Source organism: Mesitornis unicolor, unplaced genomic scaffold (genome assembly GCF_000695765.1).
Source record: "Mesitornis unicolor isolate BGI_N332 unplaced genomic scaffold, ASM69576v1 scaffold4874, whole genome shotgun sequence".
Classification (NCBI taxonomy): Eukaryota; Metazoa; Chordata; class Aves; order Mesitornithiformes; family Mesitornithidae; genus Mesitornis; species Mesitornis unicolor.
This window is the reverse complement of record NW_010180645.1, coordinates 7,011-24,717: the sequence shown is the minus strand read 5'-3', so window position 1 is coordinate 24,717 and position 17,707 is coordinate 7,011. Positions and strand designations below refer to the sequence as shown.

The 17,707-nt window shown below is 37.4% G+C and overlaps 1 protein-coding gene across 1 annotated transcript; it reads right to left on the bottom strand.

The window, feature by feature from the left end:
- Positions 1-464: 464 nt before the first annotated feature.
- RAD21 (RAD21 homolog (S. pombe)) lies at positions 465-17,359 on the bottom strand. Its single transcript, XM_010183136.1, has 13 exons — positions 17,187-17,359; positions 15,221-15,350; positions 12,888-12,987; positions 11,867-11,973; positions 10,899-11,102; positions 10,170-10,295; positions 9,849-9,971; positions 8,363-8,586; positions 7,954-8,122; positions 7,421-7,572; positions 5,761-5,910; positions 4,912-4,995; positions 465-2,285 (listed from the first exon to the last, which is right to left on the bottom strand). The coding sequence occupies exons 1-13, from the start codon at positions 17,328-17,330 to the stop codon at positions 2,094-2,096; spliced, it is 1,905 nt and encodes a 634-aa protein (XP_010181438.1). The 5' UTR covers positions 17,331-17,359; the 3' UTR covers positions 465-2,093.
- Between the last annotated feature and the right edge of the window lie 348 nt (positions 17,360-17,707).

Genomic DNA, 17,707 nt, shown 5'->3' with positions numbered 1-17,707 from the left:
CCTGGGCTCTGCACAAGCTCTGCAGGTAACTCGAGCAACTCCACGGGAGATGCACTGCTTCTACAGGCTGGGATCCAAGTGTCTGGATCTACCAGCAGCACTTAACTTCAGCAGCACTGACAGACCCACGTGCAGAGGCAATGCAAGAAGCAAGGGAAGAGCAGAGCTAGAATTGAAGCTGGATAAGTTCTGGCATTCAGAAGGGACAGGCTGGGAGATATATCACACTTTAGTCTCCCCTCATTTCTGCACAGATAGTCCTAGCGGAGAACGCTTGAACAAAACCATAGTATGGCCACTAAAATAACTCTTCCCTCCTAATGGCATGAAACCTATTCACATATTTGAGCTTTAAATCTCTCAGAGAGCTAAATCGTTACACTTCCACTCCTAATACCAAAACAAACAATCTCTAAGTGCTATGTCCCTACTCTTACATGAAAGGTGTTCACAGAGCTAACAGATAACAGCTTATAACACAACTTTTATTAGAAAAGTTATACATAACAGCATCAACTATTTTCAAGAATATCAACCTTGAAAAGCAACAAAAACAGACTAAAAATGTGTAACAAGAAACTAATGACCTTTTCTATAATTAAACATTCAAGTTATCTACAATGTCTCTTTTTACAAAGGGGAAAATAATGGTTTTACAGGCACATCATGTTGAAAATAAAGCTGCAGTAACTTTATACAATTAACTTTTCCAAAGATTGTTAAAACATGGTCATCATGTAGTCTCAATTTTTTTTTTCAAACATTCACATAATTTTACAGTTGAGTATATACTGAAATTTCAGAGTCCCAAAATTATTTCACAAAAGTGCCAACATTAAAACCAGAACCTTCAGTGTGAATAATTTTGCCCTAAAAAAAGTTAAGACAGGTTTCCATAATCAACATATTCACATAATTCCTGGTGCTACCTGGTCTAGCAGTAAAGCTTCATTCTTTGTAAGTAAAATAAAATGGGACTTCTTTCACAAAACTGATAAAATGTGTTGAACACAGGAGTGTGCATTATTGGAAAAATTTATACTAAAACCATAAATATATCCAGAGTGCCATTAGTACACTACACAGTTAAGTGGAACTGTGCCTGTGTACTGTATATTCAAGCTTGTTGCCCCTTCGGTACAGGTGGTATCTGAATTTAGCATCTTTACAAAGGCAATCTGTTCAACTTCTTATCTTCATATGCCTGCTTAATCAAAACCAGATAATTTACAATCTAGAAGTCTGTTTTAAAAAGTCTGCAGTTTATATACAGATCTAACAAACCTAAAGCATTTTGATACCTTAAAAGTATAGATGAAATGACCAAAGTTTTTATTTGACGCTTAGTAACAGTAATTAGCCATTATCAGTAGTGAGTGGACATGATGAGGTGATAAATGAAAAGGAATGTTTTGTCTAAAATACTGAACACACCTTCCATCCTTTCCTGTACATCATAGCATCTCACAGAGGAAGTGCTTTCCACAGACACCCATTTCCCCTTAGCATCCAGGGCTACAAAAACCTGACTGCAAAAATGCAGTGAGAAAGCAAGCTGACGTATCAGGCACTACCTTCCATACTGGCAGCTGTAAGAGACCCACAGTATGCACAAAGATCAAGGGAAGCGGAAAAAAACCACTACTATGAGAAGCAGACCGAACATTTTAGACTAGTTTGGCAAAGTTTTTAATCAGACAATAGGTTGGCCATTCAGGTTTACTGGTATAGGTTAAAAATATCACTACTGAATCAACTAGTCAAATTATCGTAAGACATTTTAATTGATACTCAACATTACATGCACCAATATTGCACACATCTGCTCCGAGTTGTTAAAACAATCTTCATCTGGGTCCTTGAGCTGACTGGTTTCTGCAGTTGGAACTCAAGCCACCCACCCCAGCAGTTTCACCAAAAATTTAAGTGGTAAATTTAAAATACAAAAACCAAAATAACCCAAAAAAGAAAACCAAGGACTTTATACAGACAATAAAATCTAAGTTTTCTGCAATGGTCTTGTGGGCCCTACAGATGGGGCAATACACGTACGCACTAGTGAAACAAACACTAGCTCTGCTGTATCTAACCATTCAAATAATATGAAATCTGGGACCGGGTGTCGCAATGATGTCGCTGTAAGGCTCCTCCTGCGTCAGCTCTATAGCTTGCTGTTTTTTGAGTACCAGGAAACTGTAGAATTTTGCAGCTGCTTGTTTTCTATTCGTATTTCTGCACAGCTCAAGCAAACTGATAGATTCTGCTCCAGTCTTAGCAAGAGCTCTCTGAAAAATACAAACATTGGTACCACAAATTACACACAGAACTACACACAAAGATAAAAGACCATTGGCAAAACTTTGTTTCTTGTCACCCCCAGGACACTGTATGGGATCAGCAAGGACTTGACATTGGATGGAGCTATCACAATGTGTACATAAAAATTTCTATATGGATCTAACCTAAATGAAACCAAGTAGGCTTCCCACAGATGTGTGAAAGAAAAAATCACTTGAACCTGTGCAACTTCACAGTCACATATTCCAGAAACACCGCAGTATAGGCACAAAATTTTCTACCTGCACCAATAGCCAGACAGTCTTTTGACTACAGGACAAATTTTTAAATAGGAACAAAAAAATCCTGTTTTATTTCTCAAAATAAAAGTAACTCCAAAATCAAGTTTTGTTTACAACTAAATTTCAAGAGCTAATGTTCTTTAAAATAGGTGTAATTTTCACAAGGTGAAAGCCTGGTTATTTCTAAAACTCCTCTATTTGTCTGAAATTAAGTATCCAAAGTTGCTTATATTTTTTTCGAAGTCTTGGCCAGAATGTAAAAAAAAAAAAAAAAAAATATTCAGGAATACGTCTGTTTGCTGGCTACAACAACAACTGACGTCTTCAATTGAAAACAGAACCGTCTGCTCTGGAATATCTACCAGATGAAAAGATATTAGGCTGGCCAAACCAAATTACTTTATATTAAACAGATCTTAACTTCTAATCTCATTACAGACAATGTTTCAGCCATCCAGAGTGATGCTCTGTTGGGCACATGGAAGAAAGAAATGAAGTAAAAAAAAAAGCTAGACAGAGTCCAAAGAGAATTCTAAAGCTCTTTTCAGAAACAGTGATGAAACATCCAGAGAGAAACATGACACAACATTACTGACTACACATCTGTATACTTTAAAAATTATTTTTAAGCAACAGTTGTATTGGTTTGGGCTGGGACAGAGTTAATTTTCTTCACAGTAGCTCATATGATGCTATGTTCTGGATAGGAGCAAATAGGCTGGGGTGCACAAGAAGTTGTGAGGGGACGCAGCAGGGACAGGTGACCCCAATGGACCAAAGGGATACCCCTACCACAGGATGTCATGCTCAGTAATAAAAGCTAGGGGAAAGAAGAAGGGTGTGTGCACATTTGGGGTTATGGCATTTGTCTTCCCAAGTACCACTATCCAGAATGGAGCCCTGTTTTCCTGGAAATGGCTAAATGTCTGCCTGCTGATGAGAAGCAGTGAATGCATTCCTTATTTTGCTTTGCTTGCTTTTGCTTTACCTATTAAAGAGCCTTTACGCAACTCACATGTTTTCTTGCTTTTACCATTCTGATTCTCCTCCTCATCCCACCAGGAGGTGGTGGAGTGAGCAGCTGTGGGGGCTTTGCTGATTACCAGGGTTAAACCACAATAACAGTTTTAAAAAAAATCCCAGTTAAACTAGCAGAATGTGCAGATGTGCAAAAGAACTAACTTAAATCACATTAGTTTACAACGTAATCTGAACTAAATTTAAGTGTATTTAAGTGCCATAAAGGGTCTTCAGGAGATTAAAATTAAGGTTTTATTGTCACCAAGTAAGAGTTACCAGGTAAGCTAGTAACTCTTACAGTACAACTCTAGTAGTGTTTTTCAGAAATGTAAAGCTTTTGCTTGATCATATCACTTTTGATAAACTTAACAGAAAACATTACTAAATTTCAGTGTACTGAAAACCCAGCAGCTTCCCTTCCTCTCCCCCAAAATCCACTATACTGAAGTACAGATATAATAACGATAATGACTTTTTATCAGCAGAAATGAAACTTGGAAATTTCACAGAAAAGCGAGGATGACTTCGAAAAACAAAAACAGCTCAGAGAGATGGAACTGAAACACTTCAGCGACAGCAGAATCTCAGGAGATGCCAAAATGCACAAAGGAGTAGGAACCATAAACTAGACTGAAAGGCAAAGGTAGTCCAAGGTACCCATAGAGGGATCTATATGCATATATCCATATTGCATTTAAGTTCAAGTGTATACTAGGGGCGTTCAGTTATCCTATCAGAAAAAAACTCTTTAGTTCTAGCAAGCAAGAATCCATCCTACAAAGATTATCTGTCTGTGCAGACTGAAGCCACATGCTGAAAAGTAATGCTGCACCTCAGCCAAGGTCAGATTCCCACTGTTGTTGTAGATTTGGCTTCACAAAGAATGGAAGATGTCAAGCTAGTCTAGCTGGAAGTAAATATCCTGTAAAATGGTTTTAGCCCTAGACCTTGATGGGGTTTGCCTACAGTCATATAACACGAAGTCAGAGCTGTTAAGGTTTCATTAAAAACACAGCCCAACCAAATTATTTTAAAATTTGAGTATCTGGGAGTCTTACTTGCACATCAAGTGTTGATATAAAGATAGAAAAACAGTTCAATGAAAAATTTTACTTCAAATGTTCTTTGGAATAAAGTGACAATTATGTTATGATGTAATCAATTACGAGCTCTTCTCTAAGGCAGAACTGGTATTTTAATTTTGTAACATCTACTGCAAAGTAAGCTCTTTTTTAACTTCTTAACTTGGGTCAAAAGCTTTGGTAGGCACACTCAAAAGCTACTTTAAGAGAAAGCAAATTATCGTGTGTACCTGAAGTCCATGAAGCATTTGTTGAGTCCTCTTATTCCACCTCCTTTCTTCTTGATCCTGATCACCCCCTGTGCCGTCTTCTTCCTGCAAGCAGCCAAAATTCACATTTACAAAACAATCTTTTTATCCACTGACTTATGAATGAAAGGGATATTTCTAGATATCACTGAAGCTTTTTCTTTCCATCAACCCAAGAGGTTTAGACAAGTTAGTGTTAGAAAGTTAGTGGTGAGGCAGTTCCAACTGAATAAATTCTGTTCCATTTTAACAACTTTTTACATTGCTAGGAAAATTATCTTGACTACAGTAATTCACATTTCTTTCTAGACGAGACTTGTTACAGAAGGAAACTCAGAATGTATCTGGACATGTGTTTTCCAACAATAAAACAGTTCTTAATATTACGCATTTTGGATGTAAGATAAAACGTATCAGTGAAGTTTTTAAATAGCAACAGAATATTAAATTTTGTAGCTAAGAAACAACTTCAGTGACCACATTTTAGGACATAAATGGTATTCTTACAAGTCACTTTTATTAAGTGCCATGAATTGTTTAAAATAGAATCATAAAATTAAGTTCAAAACTTCTTGTATAAGGCATCGTAACTATATAGAGTGGTTTAATCTAACCAGGTGCAAGAACCAAACCCTTTAATCCGAACCAGAATGTATACACAATTTATAAAGTGGTCATAGAATAATTTTAAAATCCACATTTCTAAAGGTTACGATTTCCCAAGTGAAGACTGAAGTTCTTTCATGCCATTTAATGAATCCAAAGTCAAACAGCACTGGGGAACACACAAGCAGTTTCTACATAGCTTGCTTTTAAGAGATTAGTTATTACCTCCTCTTCTTCTTCCTCTTCCTTCTCCTTTTCCTTTTCCTTCTCTTTTTCTGGCAGAAGTTCTAGCTCTGGTATTAGCTGGCAGATGTTTTGGGGTTCCTCTGGAGGCATTTCTACAGGTGGTATTTCCAGTTGTTGTGATGGTGGATGCTTTAAGAGAACACGACACAGTTAAACAGACAGCACTGTCTTATCAGTGCTTTCACAATAGAATGCTGATGATACAAACCATTTTCACAAAACCCAAGTCTCTAAATCTTAGCCATTTGTCAGTATTTCTTCTGAAAAATGAAAAGCCTTTGTTTTGTTTTGCTGTCTGCACGCATATTTTTAATCCTTTAGAGTCTACTCAAACTAGAAATAATGATATCACTATAAGCAAAAAGGCTTTCCAATAGCTTCACTTACTCCACCATCCAAACAACTGATCTCATTTCTTGGATCAGCACATGCAACTTTAAAATCCCACGTAACCAGATGCAGTGCTACATGAACATGCTTTAACTTGCTGGAACAAGACATCTTCAAAGTATCAAAATGCTGCTCTTTTAATTCCTTCATGCCTGTGTTACAAACATAGGTACTTTGTAACGTTTCCAGAAATGTACAAGTGATTTTGGTGCTCAAGTATCGTTCTCAGAAGATATTTATATAAAGAGGAAAAGCAGGTTAACAGATTTATGTAGTCAGTTTTAATAAAATTAAGATACAGTATTCTTTGCCTCAACCTATTCACAGGTAAGTGTTTGCCAGTAAAGTTACCCTGACACCTGAAGCTGTACACATACCCCAAAATAGCTCAAAATAATTTGTTTTAGAGTCACACAACAGGTATCTCTACAGGTGTGTTGTTAGACGCCTGATCTGGTTGGTTTGATCTAAGAATTCCCAACATACACCAAAAACATTGACTTCAGCACAGTCGATGCCAACTTCATGCAATGACAGGGCCAAGAGGGACAGTAGCTGCCACCCTTTTAATAAAATAACGTCACACCTAACAGTCTCATTCTACAGCAAACAACATGTTAGCCAAGGAAGATGTGAAATGTGGGGCTAGAAAATGCAAAACTAGGAGAATGACAGCATGAAGTAGGACTGTTCTCACCAGGTAAGCATGCAGAAGAAGAGCACACCTTTCATTTTGCCCATGTTCTTTCCCCTTCACTAATATGGTTTCTTTTCACACTGCATCACAGCTTTTACAGAAGAGGTAGATATGAGCTAGTTTCCAAGTTCTACACATAACTCAACTAGGAAACCTTTTCTGAAGATCAGTTATTCCCTGAACTCTTAACCCTGGAACACTAGGACAATCTTTAAAAGGAAGTTTGTACAGCTAGCGCAATCCTTTCTTCATCAGTGAAAGCTGCTTGCATACACCTGACAAAGCAGAACAACTTGATAGTTTTGTAAGTGATACACTACTTCTTGAAGGCTTTTTTTTCCCTAGAGGAAACTGTGTCATTTCTTTATCCTACCTGCATTTTAAACGTTTCAGTAAGCTTTAAATTTAAGAAAAATACCATAAAGGCTACCCAGGGACAAAGATTCTGATAGTACTCCACCATATCTCACACCACCACAGAAAGCTACTGCCTCAAAGACACCACCCACTTCTCATTCTCAAAAAATAAAAAAAAAGTCAGCTCTTACTCACAGGTAACACTGGCTCTGGTTCTATTTGCTGCAGTTTGCGTTTAACACCTGTCTGAGGTGGTGGGGGTGGCATAACAGATTCCTCCAGGTTGGTTCTGCTGCCTTCCATCATCGATTCCTGTAAGCGACTCGGTTCTTCCAGAATAGGTTCATCTATATTCCACAACAAACACAGTTTTAGATACTTTGGCAGAGACTGAAATTACATTACTAAGTCAAATCTGCTATTAATTTAGAATTGAGCACTCTTAACAGTCTGCACAGCTTTTGAAATTACTACAGTAGAACCGGGACACATGTGCATGCAACCAATCCAATACCCATTTAATCCACTGGATCAAACTGAAGCTCTAAGTGTCTTCTACTTATAGGGAAAAAAAGCTATTTGAAGTCACAGACTCTATATCAAGCTAAGCAATCATTAGAAAGCTCTTTGCTTCGTTCATAATCTTTAGTGATTTCATAACAGAAAGTACAAACAAAAGGAAAAATAAGCTCTGAGGGAAAGCAGAGCATCTCTGACAAGACACAAACCAATGACATCTCGCTGCTGCTGTTGCTGCTGCTGCTGTTGCTGCTCTTCTCTGGGAACCTCTGGATTTTCGAAGTCCTTAAGGAATTCATCAAGATTGTCAGCTTCTCCACCTTTCCTCCTCTTTCTTAAGTCTTCTGGTACCAGGGGTGTGAGACAACGAGTAAAAAGCTACAGGAGAAAGGTTACACTATTCACAATTGTAGTTCACCGTGTCCTTAATTTCATTTCAGATCAAGTCATTACAGGCCATCTTTCCCATTTTTAAGCTCCTCTTCAACAGTAGAAACATTTTAAAAAATTCATTTATTTCCATAACTGACAAATATTTTAAGCATCAGTGTTATATTAGTTGTTGCACAATCCTGAATTATAGTCTATCTAGATATGAACCTGCACAAAAAGCATTACCTTCAGTAGCCTGTTATTCCACAAAGGCTGTGCAGGCAGAGCAAAAAGCTTTTCGACTCCACCTGTTTCTTTCCACATCATCAGTTTCTTCGTAGGAGGTGCCAAGTCCAAAGTAGTAACAATATCAGAATAATCACTTAATTGGGCTCGAATAGTCTTGCTATCCAGTTCTTTCACACTGTCCACAATCAGCTTTCTCTTCCTCTTTGCTTTGGTTTCCTTGACTGTTGAGATTTTTAACAAGTAATGAAGGTTAGCTTAGATACTACGCTGTAGAAGAATCTTGCAGATTCTCTATAGGTCTTATTTGCCCACATATAGAGCTGCCTCAAGAATCTAAGGCAATGTTAGCTTCAGGAGAAGGAATGAAAGCCTATAAGCAATATGAAAGCTCAAACATTGTGAATACTGTCCCACAACCTACAAATTCTTTTGTGTATGCTTTTAGTTCTTCTGAATCTACCTAAGCCTCATCCATGTCGTCAGCTGCACATGCGTCCCTCCCTCATAGCTTGCTTGTCAGGCTGGTGTTCTTCAGGAGCAAACTCCTGAGATGTACAGTCCCTCCGACCAAACAGTCAAATTACCACACCAAGTTTTTCCCCTAAACCCTATCTGAGCTTTGGTAGTGTTAATGTGGGTGGTTATCTTACCTGTACCTCTCATCCTGCTCTAGAATGACTTCACTATAAATTGCTTACAGCCTGGCACTCTGCAGCAGACCCTGAAGCTCTGGCAAGCGCTGTCTTTGCTGTTCCCAGCGGATCAGCTAGGACCTCTGTTGCTAGCTTGCCACCAGAGGGCAGCGCTAGGGCTTTTTAATTGGCCAAGCAGTAAATCAGGGCCTGGAGTTGAGTCTGAAAACACAGGACAAACTACATTTTTTCCAGATCTTTTTTTTTTTTTTTTTTAAAAATAAAACAGGGATCTGTTCATTATGAGCCAAATACAGTACCAGTTAAAATATGAAAGTGTGTTGCATTAGAGTAAAAGACAAGGAATTTCACTATTGAGTAGAACTTCAAATACAAAGATGATTCTCGAATTCAGCAATTCATTAAAGCTAGGAATCACTAGAAAAGCACTCATGTTCTCAGTGTAAACAGTCACTCCTGGCCATCAAACACCGTGTATTGAGAACTGTGCTGCACTACAGACCCTGTATTAGAACTAAAGACATGATGAGGTCTATTCCAACTCACTGTATTTTAACTACATGTTTATCAAAAGCTACAGTATCATGCTCCTATACATACTGGCTGCAGAAACTACAAGCTAGTACCCTCTAAAACCATCAATGTAAGCCACCTACCTGGAACATTCTGGAAAGTTTTCATCACAATAAAAGGAATTTGGTACTTGGACCCTGGTTTCTCTTTCAACTGAGAAGTAGAATCAGCAGCAGTGCTAGACTTTTATTTCCACTCCATCAAGCTATGGCGGTCTCTGATGAATCAAGTGAAATATTCCCAAATAGCTCACTCACCAGTTATGTCAATAGGTTCCAGAGCAAAAGCTTCCTCTTCGTTGGGAACAAGCGTTGTCTGATCAGTCATAGTTGGTAATGGTTCAACTGGATCCACCGAGTCTGGGCTGTCTGGTCCTCCCACTGCCAATTAGAAAAAGTATCTTGCACTATGTCAAAACATTAAAAAACTGTGTGATCCTTCCCATTCCTTCCTTCACATCTTAAAGTGGCTTAACCACATTTCCTACATTTGAGCTCAATGCGCTTTTAAGGAACTAGAATCCCAACTAAATTAGTTGAAAGCAAGTAATCCTAGATCTAGCCCTAGATTATACTCACTTGATACATTATCATCATCATCCATATCATCGTGGGGAGGTTGCTCTGGCATCATTACTCCACTTTCTGAGAGTGCAGGTGGGTCATCAAAAATGCCACCATCATTATTACTGAGAAGTTTGTCATCTCAAAAACAAAAATACAAAAGGATAAGTTTTGCATCCATACATTCATGAAATGAGTATGGACAAGTTTATGAAGTACAGATAAATTTATGACAAAACAGACAGTGCAAAGGTTAGAGAAACCCATACTTTCAATGCTGACACAAAAACAATTAGGAGTGCTTTTTCAAGGCATATTTCAGCTCATATTCTGAGCTTACAGTTAACCTTTATTACAATACACTAGCAACATATTTGCATGTTATTATGTTTCTTAGTACTTCACAGAGAAGCACTCAATACAATTCTCAACATATTAATTAAACCTTTGGAAGGAGTCAAAGAACAAGAAGAATCGCATATTGATTTTTCTCTAAAGAACATTACATATAGAATGGAAAAACTCTGGATGATTTAATTTTACTTCATTTGAAATATGCCAACACTTAACATGCTACGCAACATTTAGACTGCTGTAGCACTCACAAACCAGAATTCCCCTGTTGAAAGCATAAGTTAGAGAGGGACCTTGGCAACAAAGAAAACAACCTCCCCTCATTCCCCCAAGAACTAATTATTGAGGCAGAAGGTAAGACAGAGGAAAAACAAAAATCCGCAAACATACCCAATATTCCACCATCATTTCCTTCTCCAAAATTATCATCTTTGTATTGGTCTTCATATTCCAGATGATTAGCTTTCTCATTGAGGTGACTGGTGCTCTGTTCAGGTTCCAGTAGGAGATTGGAAGCACTGGTGCTCACTAACATGTCATCCTCAAATGCACTACCTTCTCTCATCATCTCACGATCATCCATTCCAAAGTCACCTGCAAGAATACAATTTCACTGCTATGAATGTTGAAGAACCAAGATGCAAGAGACCCAGCTAATCAATCAGCAAAGGCCCAAATGCAAGACCAGATTTCATTTCAAGTTATCTTAACTGCAGAGTTAATGACAAGATATAAGGAATTATGCCCAGCAATACCATAGCAAAAACAATTATAAAAATAACCACCTCCTCTTCAAAGTGTTTTACTATACTTATTTGAGTTGATTTTAGCAAGATGCTACTAAATTTTAGCTGCACTGAAACCAAAGAATTCCAAGGAATTTGAAAGAGTTATACCTCGAGGTTTGGCTTCAACTACCATGAGGAAACCAGTACCAAATCAACACCACCTTCAATACCTAGATTAAACTTTCAAAAAGATTACTAAATTATGGATTATATTATTGTACTCTGAAATACAACTGACTTCAGGCTTTGATTCAGATCTTGGAATGCTGTCCTTGAAAAGATACTGGAAAAAGGAAACCAGTCACCACTAACTGCTTCAGCTTTTGAAATCTTCTAACAGTCTCTGGCTGTAAACATGCCTATGATTAAAGAAATTGCTGACTTCATATTCACACCACAGTTTGAAAATTATAGAAAAACTGACACGTACAAATTCAAAACTAAATGTACAGAAGCACAGCATATTCAATTTGTTTTGTAGTAGTTGGAATTCTGCAGTAATTGCAAAACCATAACTTTACAGTTACCAAAACTAGCTTAGCAGCACATAATAATACACGAGATTTTTACCAAAGTCATTATCCTGGAGGATACTGATGTTGCCTACTTCTTCTCTCATTGTAATTTCTTCCACTCTACTCTGGTTCAAACTGAACTGCTGGGCCACATCAATATCACTTAAAGAAACAGAAGGCAATTATTAATAATCTCAATTTAAATGAAATTAACAACAGATAAAGCCTGCTTAGATAAACATGAAATTAGTTCCTAAGTACACTGTATGCTTAAGTCAATTAATGAAAAAGCTGATAGTGAATATAGAATAGAAGACACTACTTAAAACAGTATGACCAATTATGGTTAAAACTTACAGCAATTGCACTAGCTTCTGGGAAACATATCTGCAATGTTTCTTACTGCTATGCTATGCTGGGGTCACTAATCACAGAATCATAAATCGCTAAGCTCAACGTCAAACATTACTTATATAATTTATCAAAATGTGTATCTAGTAACAGTACCGAGTTATACTTTTTGTGGTGTGTTAAGGTATGTCTCTTAGAAGAACAGAGAATTTTTATGTAGTTTCAAATTAGAATATTCTCTACATTGAATATAAACCAAATAGAACACTAAGTAAAGCGAACTGTATTCCTTATGAATAATCCAGAAGGGTAATGTCAATTTTTTAAAGATCAAGAACTATTCAAGTTGTATACCTGTTACTATGTTTACAAGTAACCCATTAGTATTAAAAGATTTCAGGAATAAGAAGTTCCATCCAGAAGGTCAACAAGGATGCCTCCATAAAACTAACTTTGTCTAACCTGAGAATGTATGTGGTATCCGAGTTTCTCAGAAATTTCTGCAAGGACATTTTAAAGTCTGGTTAAAATTACATGCTACTGTGAATTTAAAATCAATATAAAGATGATTGCATACTTGCTTGCTATATTAAAGCATTTAAGTACAAGTTACCTACAGACTTTTTTTTCCTTCATTCAGCAATGAGTTGCTGTTTAAAACCAGGTTCTGCTCAACTAAAACCAAACATCATATGCATGAAAATAAAAAACCAAACCAAGCTTACTCTAGATCAGGAAGTGGTTGGTCAAAATCATGAAATTCCTCAGGTAAGGTAATAGCATTGTAAGCAGCCTCTCTGTTTTCCTCAGGCAAATCGACAACCCCTTTAGAGAAAAACACTCAGACATGAGTTCCCATTCCTTACAAGGAGAGCATCTTTCCCTGTGCCTTCAGCATTGTTGACTCTGCACAAGCTTCTTGTCTTTAAATTGTGGTACTGATGCTAGACATCTATGAAGAAACCTTAGATAACGTTAGTATTGAGATTCAGTTTAAAGTCAAAATAGCCCTTGCACCACTTTTTATAACCCTGGGAGCCTCAAATCACTCAATGTTTGCACAGCATAACGCAGAACTATGCAGCCAACACAGCCTTCATATATCATCATAACACTATGCAGCTACCTGCTACAAAATCACTTTATCATAATGCTCCAGATGAGCTACTGTCCTGTATCTCGGCTTGGGTAACGCAGCAGTAACACCGCACCATGGTTTGGGTAAAGCAGTGGCAACACAGTATGGCTACTTTGCTACTGGTCATTTAGTCAGTTCCATGAGCTCTGAAAGTCCCAGCACAGTAGTGACTGTACCAAGGCCACAAAAACCCTTAGGCTTCTGCATTTAAAAGAGCTGGATTACCTAAAGTGCATACATACCTTCTCTCATCCTCCTGAGATGCTTAGAGATGCTTAATCTGCTATTCAGTGGGCATTCTCAGAGCATGACTACCAGAGTACGCATCATACAAAACCAGTGCCAGTAGTTGTTGCCTCTCTTTTATTCAAAGGCTTAGAGGTCAGGACACTTGAATGTTCGTGGGAAATGCAGGTTCAATTCCTTCTGTAACTTGCAGAAGATTTGAGCTCAACATTCCGCCTTCTGACCCACACAACACAGGCAATTGGTTGTGTACAAAAAGGTACAGGTACCTGTACCTCAGAAACACTCTGCCCACTGTGATGCCCTCCGCAATGGATAATCAAAGAACCACTGTCCAGAGAGACCAGGAACAAGCGTGAGTCTGCAGTTTACTCATCTTGGTACTTGACTAGGAATGAAGAAACCTAGTCCATTCTTTCAGGGCTACTCAATATTTTTACTTGTCAGCTGCTTAAAATAAAACATGTAAATTATTCTCAGATCAGACAGGATCAAGACAATGTATAAGCCAAAAAGCTGATAAACTGAGAACAAACAAAAGTGTTTCAGGTCAGCACGCCACTTTTTGTAAATCTTGTTTTAAGGTGCTTAATCTTCTACATGCACTCTGTTGGGAGCGAGGAAAACTGGGAAAACAGATTGCCTTGTGAAATTCGACATATTTATGTGTTCTCATCACCTGCGGAAGTTAGATGCAACAGTAAACAAAAAAACTGGCAACAGTCAATAAATTGCACTGAAAGCTACGTGAAATAGAATGCCTGAACCCCAATGTGAAGATCAAGAAGTTATGATAGAAGCATTATATACCTTAACTTTTCTCAAATTTAATGTTATCCTGGCTTACAAGAGTTGCCTTTTTTAAAAAAAAAAGTAGTCTTCCTTAAGTTCAGCTTTTGAATCTATTACACTCAAGTTTAAAAAGGCAGAATATGATTCAGCAGCTGTGAGTATCCAGCAGCTGTGAGTATCCAGCAGCATAACTGCCACAGCTCCACTCCAACTGAAAAAAGTTTCCCAGGCCAGAATTTAAGAAAATTATCAACTGTGTAAGCCAAGTAATTCATTGCTGGAAAGAGAGTCATATCAGGTAATAATATGGCTCCCCATCTTCATAGGAAATCTTGGAGTAAGCAGCAATAGAGGAGGAAGTTGTGTCACACAAGCAAAAGGGAAAACACCTTCGTTGCACACAGTACAGTTCACATTATTTCCAGAAACCAAAAAGTGAAAGCGGTAAAAAAACACCGTACTTCTACCTCTTTTTCATAACTCATGGCAAGGCAATCATTACCCTTGATGTAAGCTCTATTCTGTGCTTCTATTCAGTATGTGAAACTGGTATTTTTCAGACTTTCAGCAGAAGGTAAAAACCACACAACGTATGCCCACTTACAATCATATACCAACAGCTGTCAATAACTGAGATTTTACTGAATCAGCACTAATGAGAAAATATTATGTTCAGAATTCAATTAGAAGATGTTTTTCAGATACAACTCAGTCACACAGACGGTCTGAAGCTGCATGAAAGAAAATAACTTCTCCTATAATCCTGTAAAACTTTATGAAATGCTTCTACAAAGATAAGAAGGTAGAATTGTAAACCTTCTTAACAAGAATCATTATATAACAACATAACTTTTCAGAGGGTGCTTAGATAAAGACAAATACCTGGACGAAAAGCCATCTTAATTTTAATGAAAGCCTCATTACAGTCTGCAAGAAGATATTTGGCTTTCCTGTGGTAGATTCTAACAACGCCTAGTAAGAGATGTCCTGAGGTTCGAAGTGCCATCTTCACCTAAAAACATATCGCACAATCAGTGAATTAGATGTAGCCTTACTTTTTCTTTCCTTTAATAAAGTTGCTGTCAGCTTTGCATGAGTTTTTCCAATAACATCAAATATCAAAACCAAGTATAAAAATGAGCAGAAAACTTAAAGAAAAAATGCAATGTCTACAGTTCAAGATCATACTCTATACATTACTTATGGATGACCTGGAAAATATCATGAAATTAAGAGCAGCTCACTCCAGGAATTCCCAAACACTGCTCTGACTAGTCTAGAAAAAAACCAGTATCCATTTTACCACATCTTTTTCTCATGTCTGTTACTTTAATTGTGAAAAAAGTGAAAAATAAAAAATTTGGACAAAAATAAATTACAAGTTTGTTAGGTAAAATTCTGTTAAAAAGTACTGCATGTTACCTCTCTGTCCTCTGTCCTGCAGTTAAGGAGAAAATCAGAGAGAAACGGTGGAAGATATGGGGTGTCCATAAGCAAGCACTGCCACATTAAAATGAGTTCAAGTTCCTTTCCTCTTTAACCTCACTGCCTTACCATGTAAATCAAGAATCTGCTGTGGGAACAGAAAACTGAACTCTTCTTAAGTACTTTAGTCTGAGAGAACACGAGACTTGTGTTGAAGGGTACATGGAATGTCTCTCAGAAAGATTAAGCAATACAGGGTTTAACATTATACTCTAAGAATGCAAAGTTTTTACTGCATACCATGTCTTTTTAATACTCCAGCTGATGAAAGTGTTACACAAAGTTAAATATATGAAAGAGTGCCTATCAATGTCTCCTTTTTCTAAAAGATCCCTATAGAGCTCACCAGTGACTCCATGAACATTATCTTCTTCTTCCTATATCCTTCCAGAATTGACAGTGAAGCAAATCACTGTTCTGGTATACTAAGCATCTCTGTGGCTGTAATATATATTTTTTGCTTATACTTAGCAGTTCTTCCAAAAGTGGCATTATGGAAACACTGTTATATTTGTACCAACCAAAAGAAAAGGTAAAAATAAGTTTGCTTTCTTTTTCAGACAGTTGCTTTTCTTACAAGACATTCAGACTTCTGTCAACCAACAAAAGTTACAACCATATTTGGCCACTAGTTCTTAAGTGGAAAATTTCTTTTCATGAGTAGTAGAGGAAAAAAATACATCTACAAGCCCAAGTTCCTCAAAATTTCCTCTGGTTCCACAATAGCCATCCAGAAGTGTCATGCTCTTTCAGTTTTGTTGCTATCTATTCACTTCGCAGAAAACCAGAAGCTAAAAGCTTCAAAAGCAAGGCTTTTACACTACAGTGCAGTATTTTTATTATATGGAAAACTATCCTCATGTAACCAGTAACATTACAAGCTACTGCAATACTTCAGATCAAAAGATCTTGCTGTAGCTAAGCAGGAACACGCTCTAAACTTAGGTCACAAGCACAAACAAGAATATCTTCAGTATTATTCCTACAGCTCCCAGGAACAGCAGTGCTGAAAGAGCATCATCGTAAGGCCTTTAAAAGTTATTCTTAGAATGCCTGGGCTTTCCTCTCTTCAAAATATTTGCTTCTAAATGATGCACAGCACACGAAGATACAAGTCCTCCATTTATACAACGCAAAACATTTTGTAACTAAATTCCATGATACTTTAGCATTAGAAAATTGACAAGAAAACTCTCTTCAGAATCAAAGAGTCAATAGAGTATTTCACATCTGAACAGACCTTTCCACCCTTTATGATAGCAACATTAAGAATTTTGTTTCAGTGCCCAAAATAATAACTACCACCTGTACACACAATTTCTTTTCACTACAAGATAACATTCCATCAGTGTAAAATAAATACCTTTGGTGAAATGATACTCTCCACGCTGCTCTCCAGGTTACATTCAAAAACATGGGCTTTGGTTAGCTTCTTGTCCCAGTGGGCCGCCAGCCAGATTTTGGCCAGCGGCCCACGCTTGCTCAGGACAAAGTGGGCATAAAACATGGTCCCAGATGTCTAAAACAAAGTGCAAACCTGTAAAGAGAAAGGAAAGGTTTTTTCTAGATTTTTTTTTTTAATGAGGAACATCCTTGAAAACATATCCACAGTAAGCAAAGCACATGTTTGCTTTTCAGTCATTAAGGTCAGACTACAAAATATTTAAGTAGTAAAAATTTACAAGTGGTGGTCAGGTAATGGCGTACATCTTTAATGCAGAGGAAATACAAAGCAACAAGAACAGCAACCAATTACTGCTTACATAATTTAAAAATATTTACCGTCCTGAAAAAAAATCTCCTGAGTGTATTAAACTTTACAGTAATTATACCAAACTCTCATAATGCAAAAGTCTCACTTTTCAGTTCACAGTAGCTTTCTAC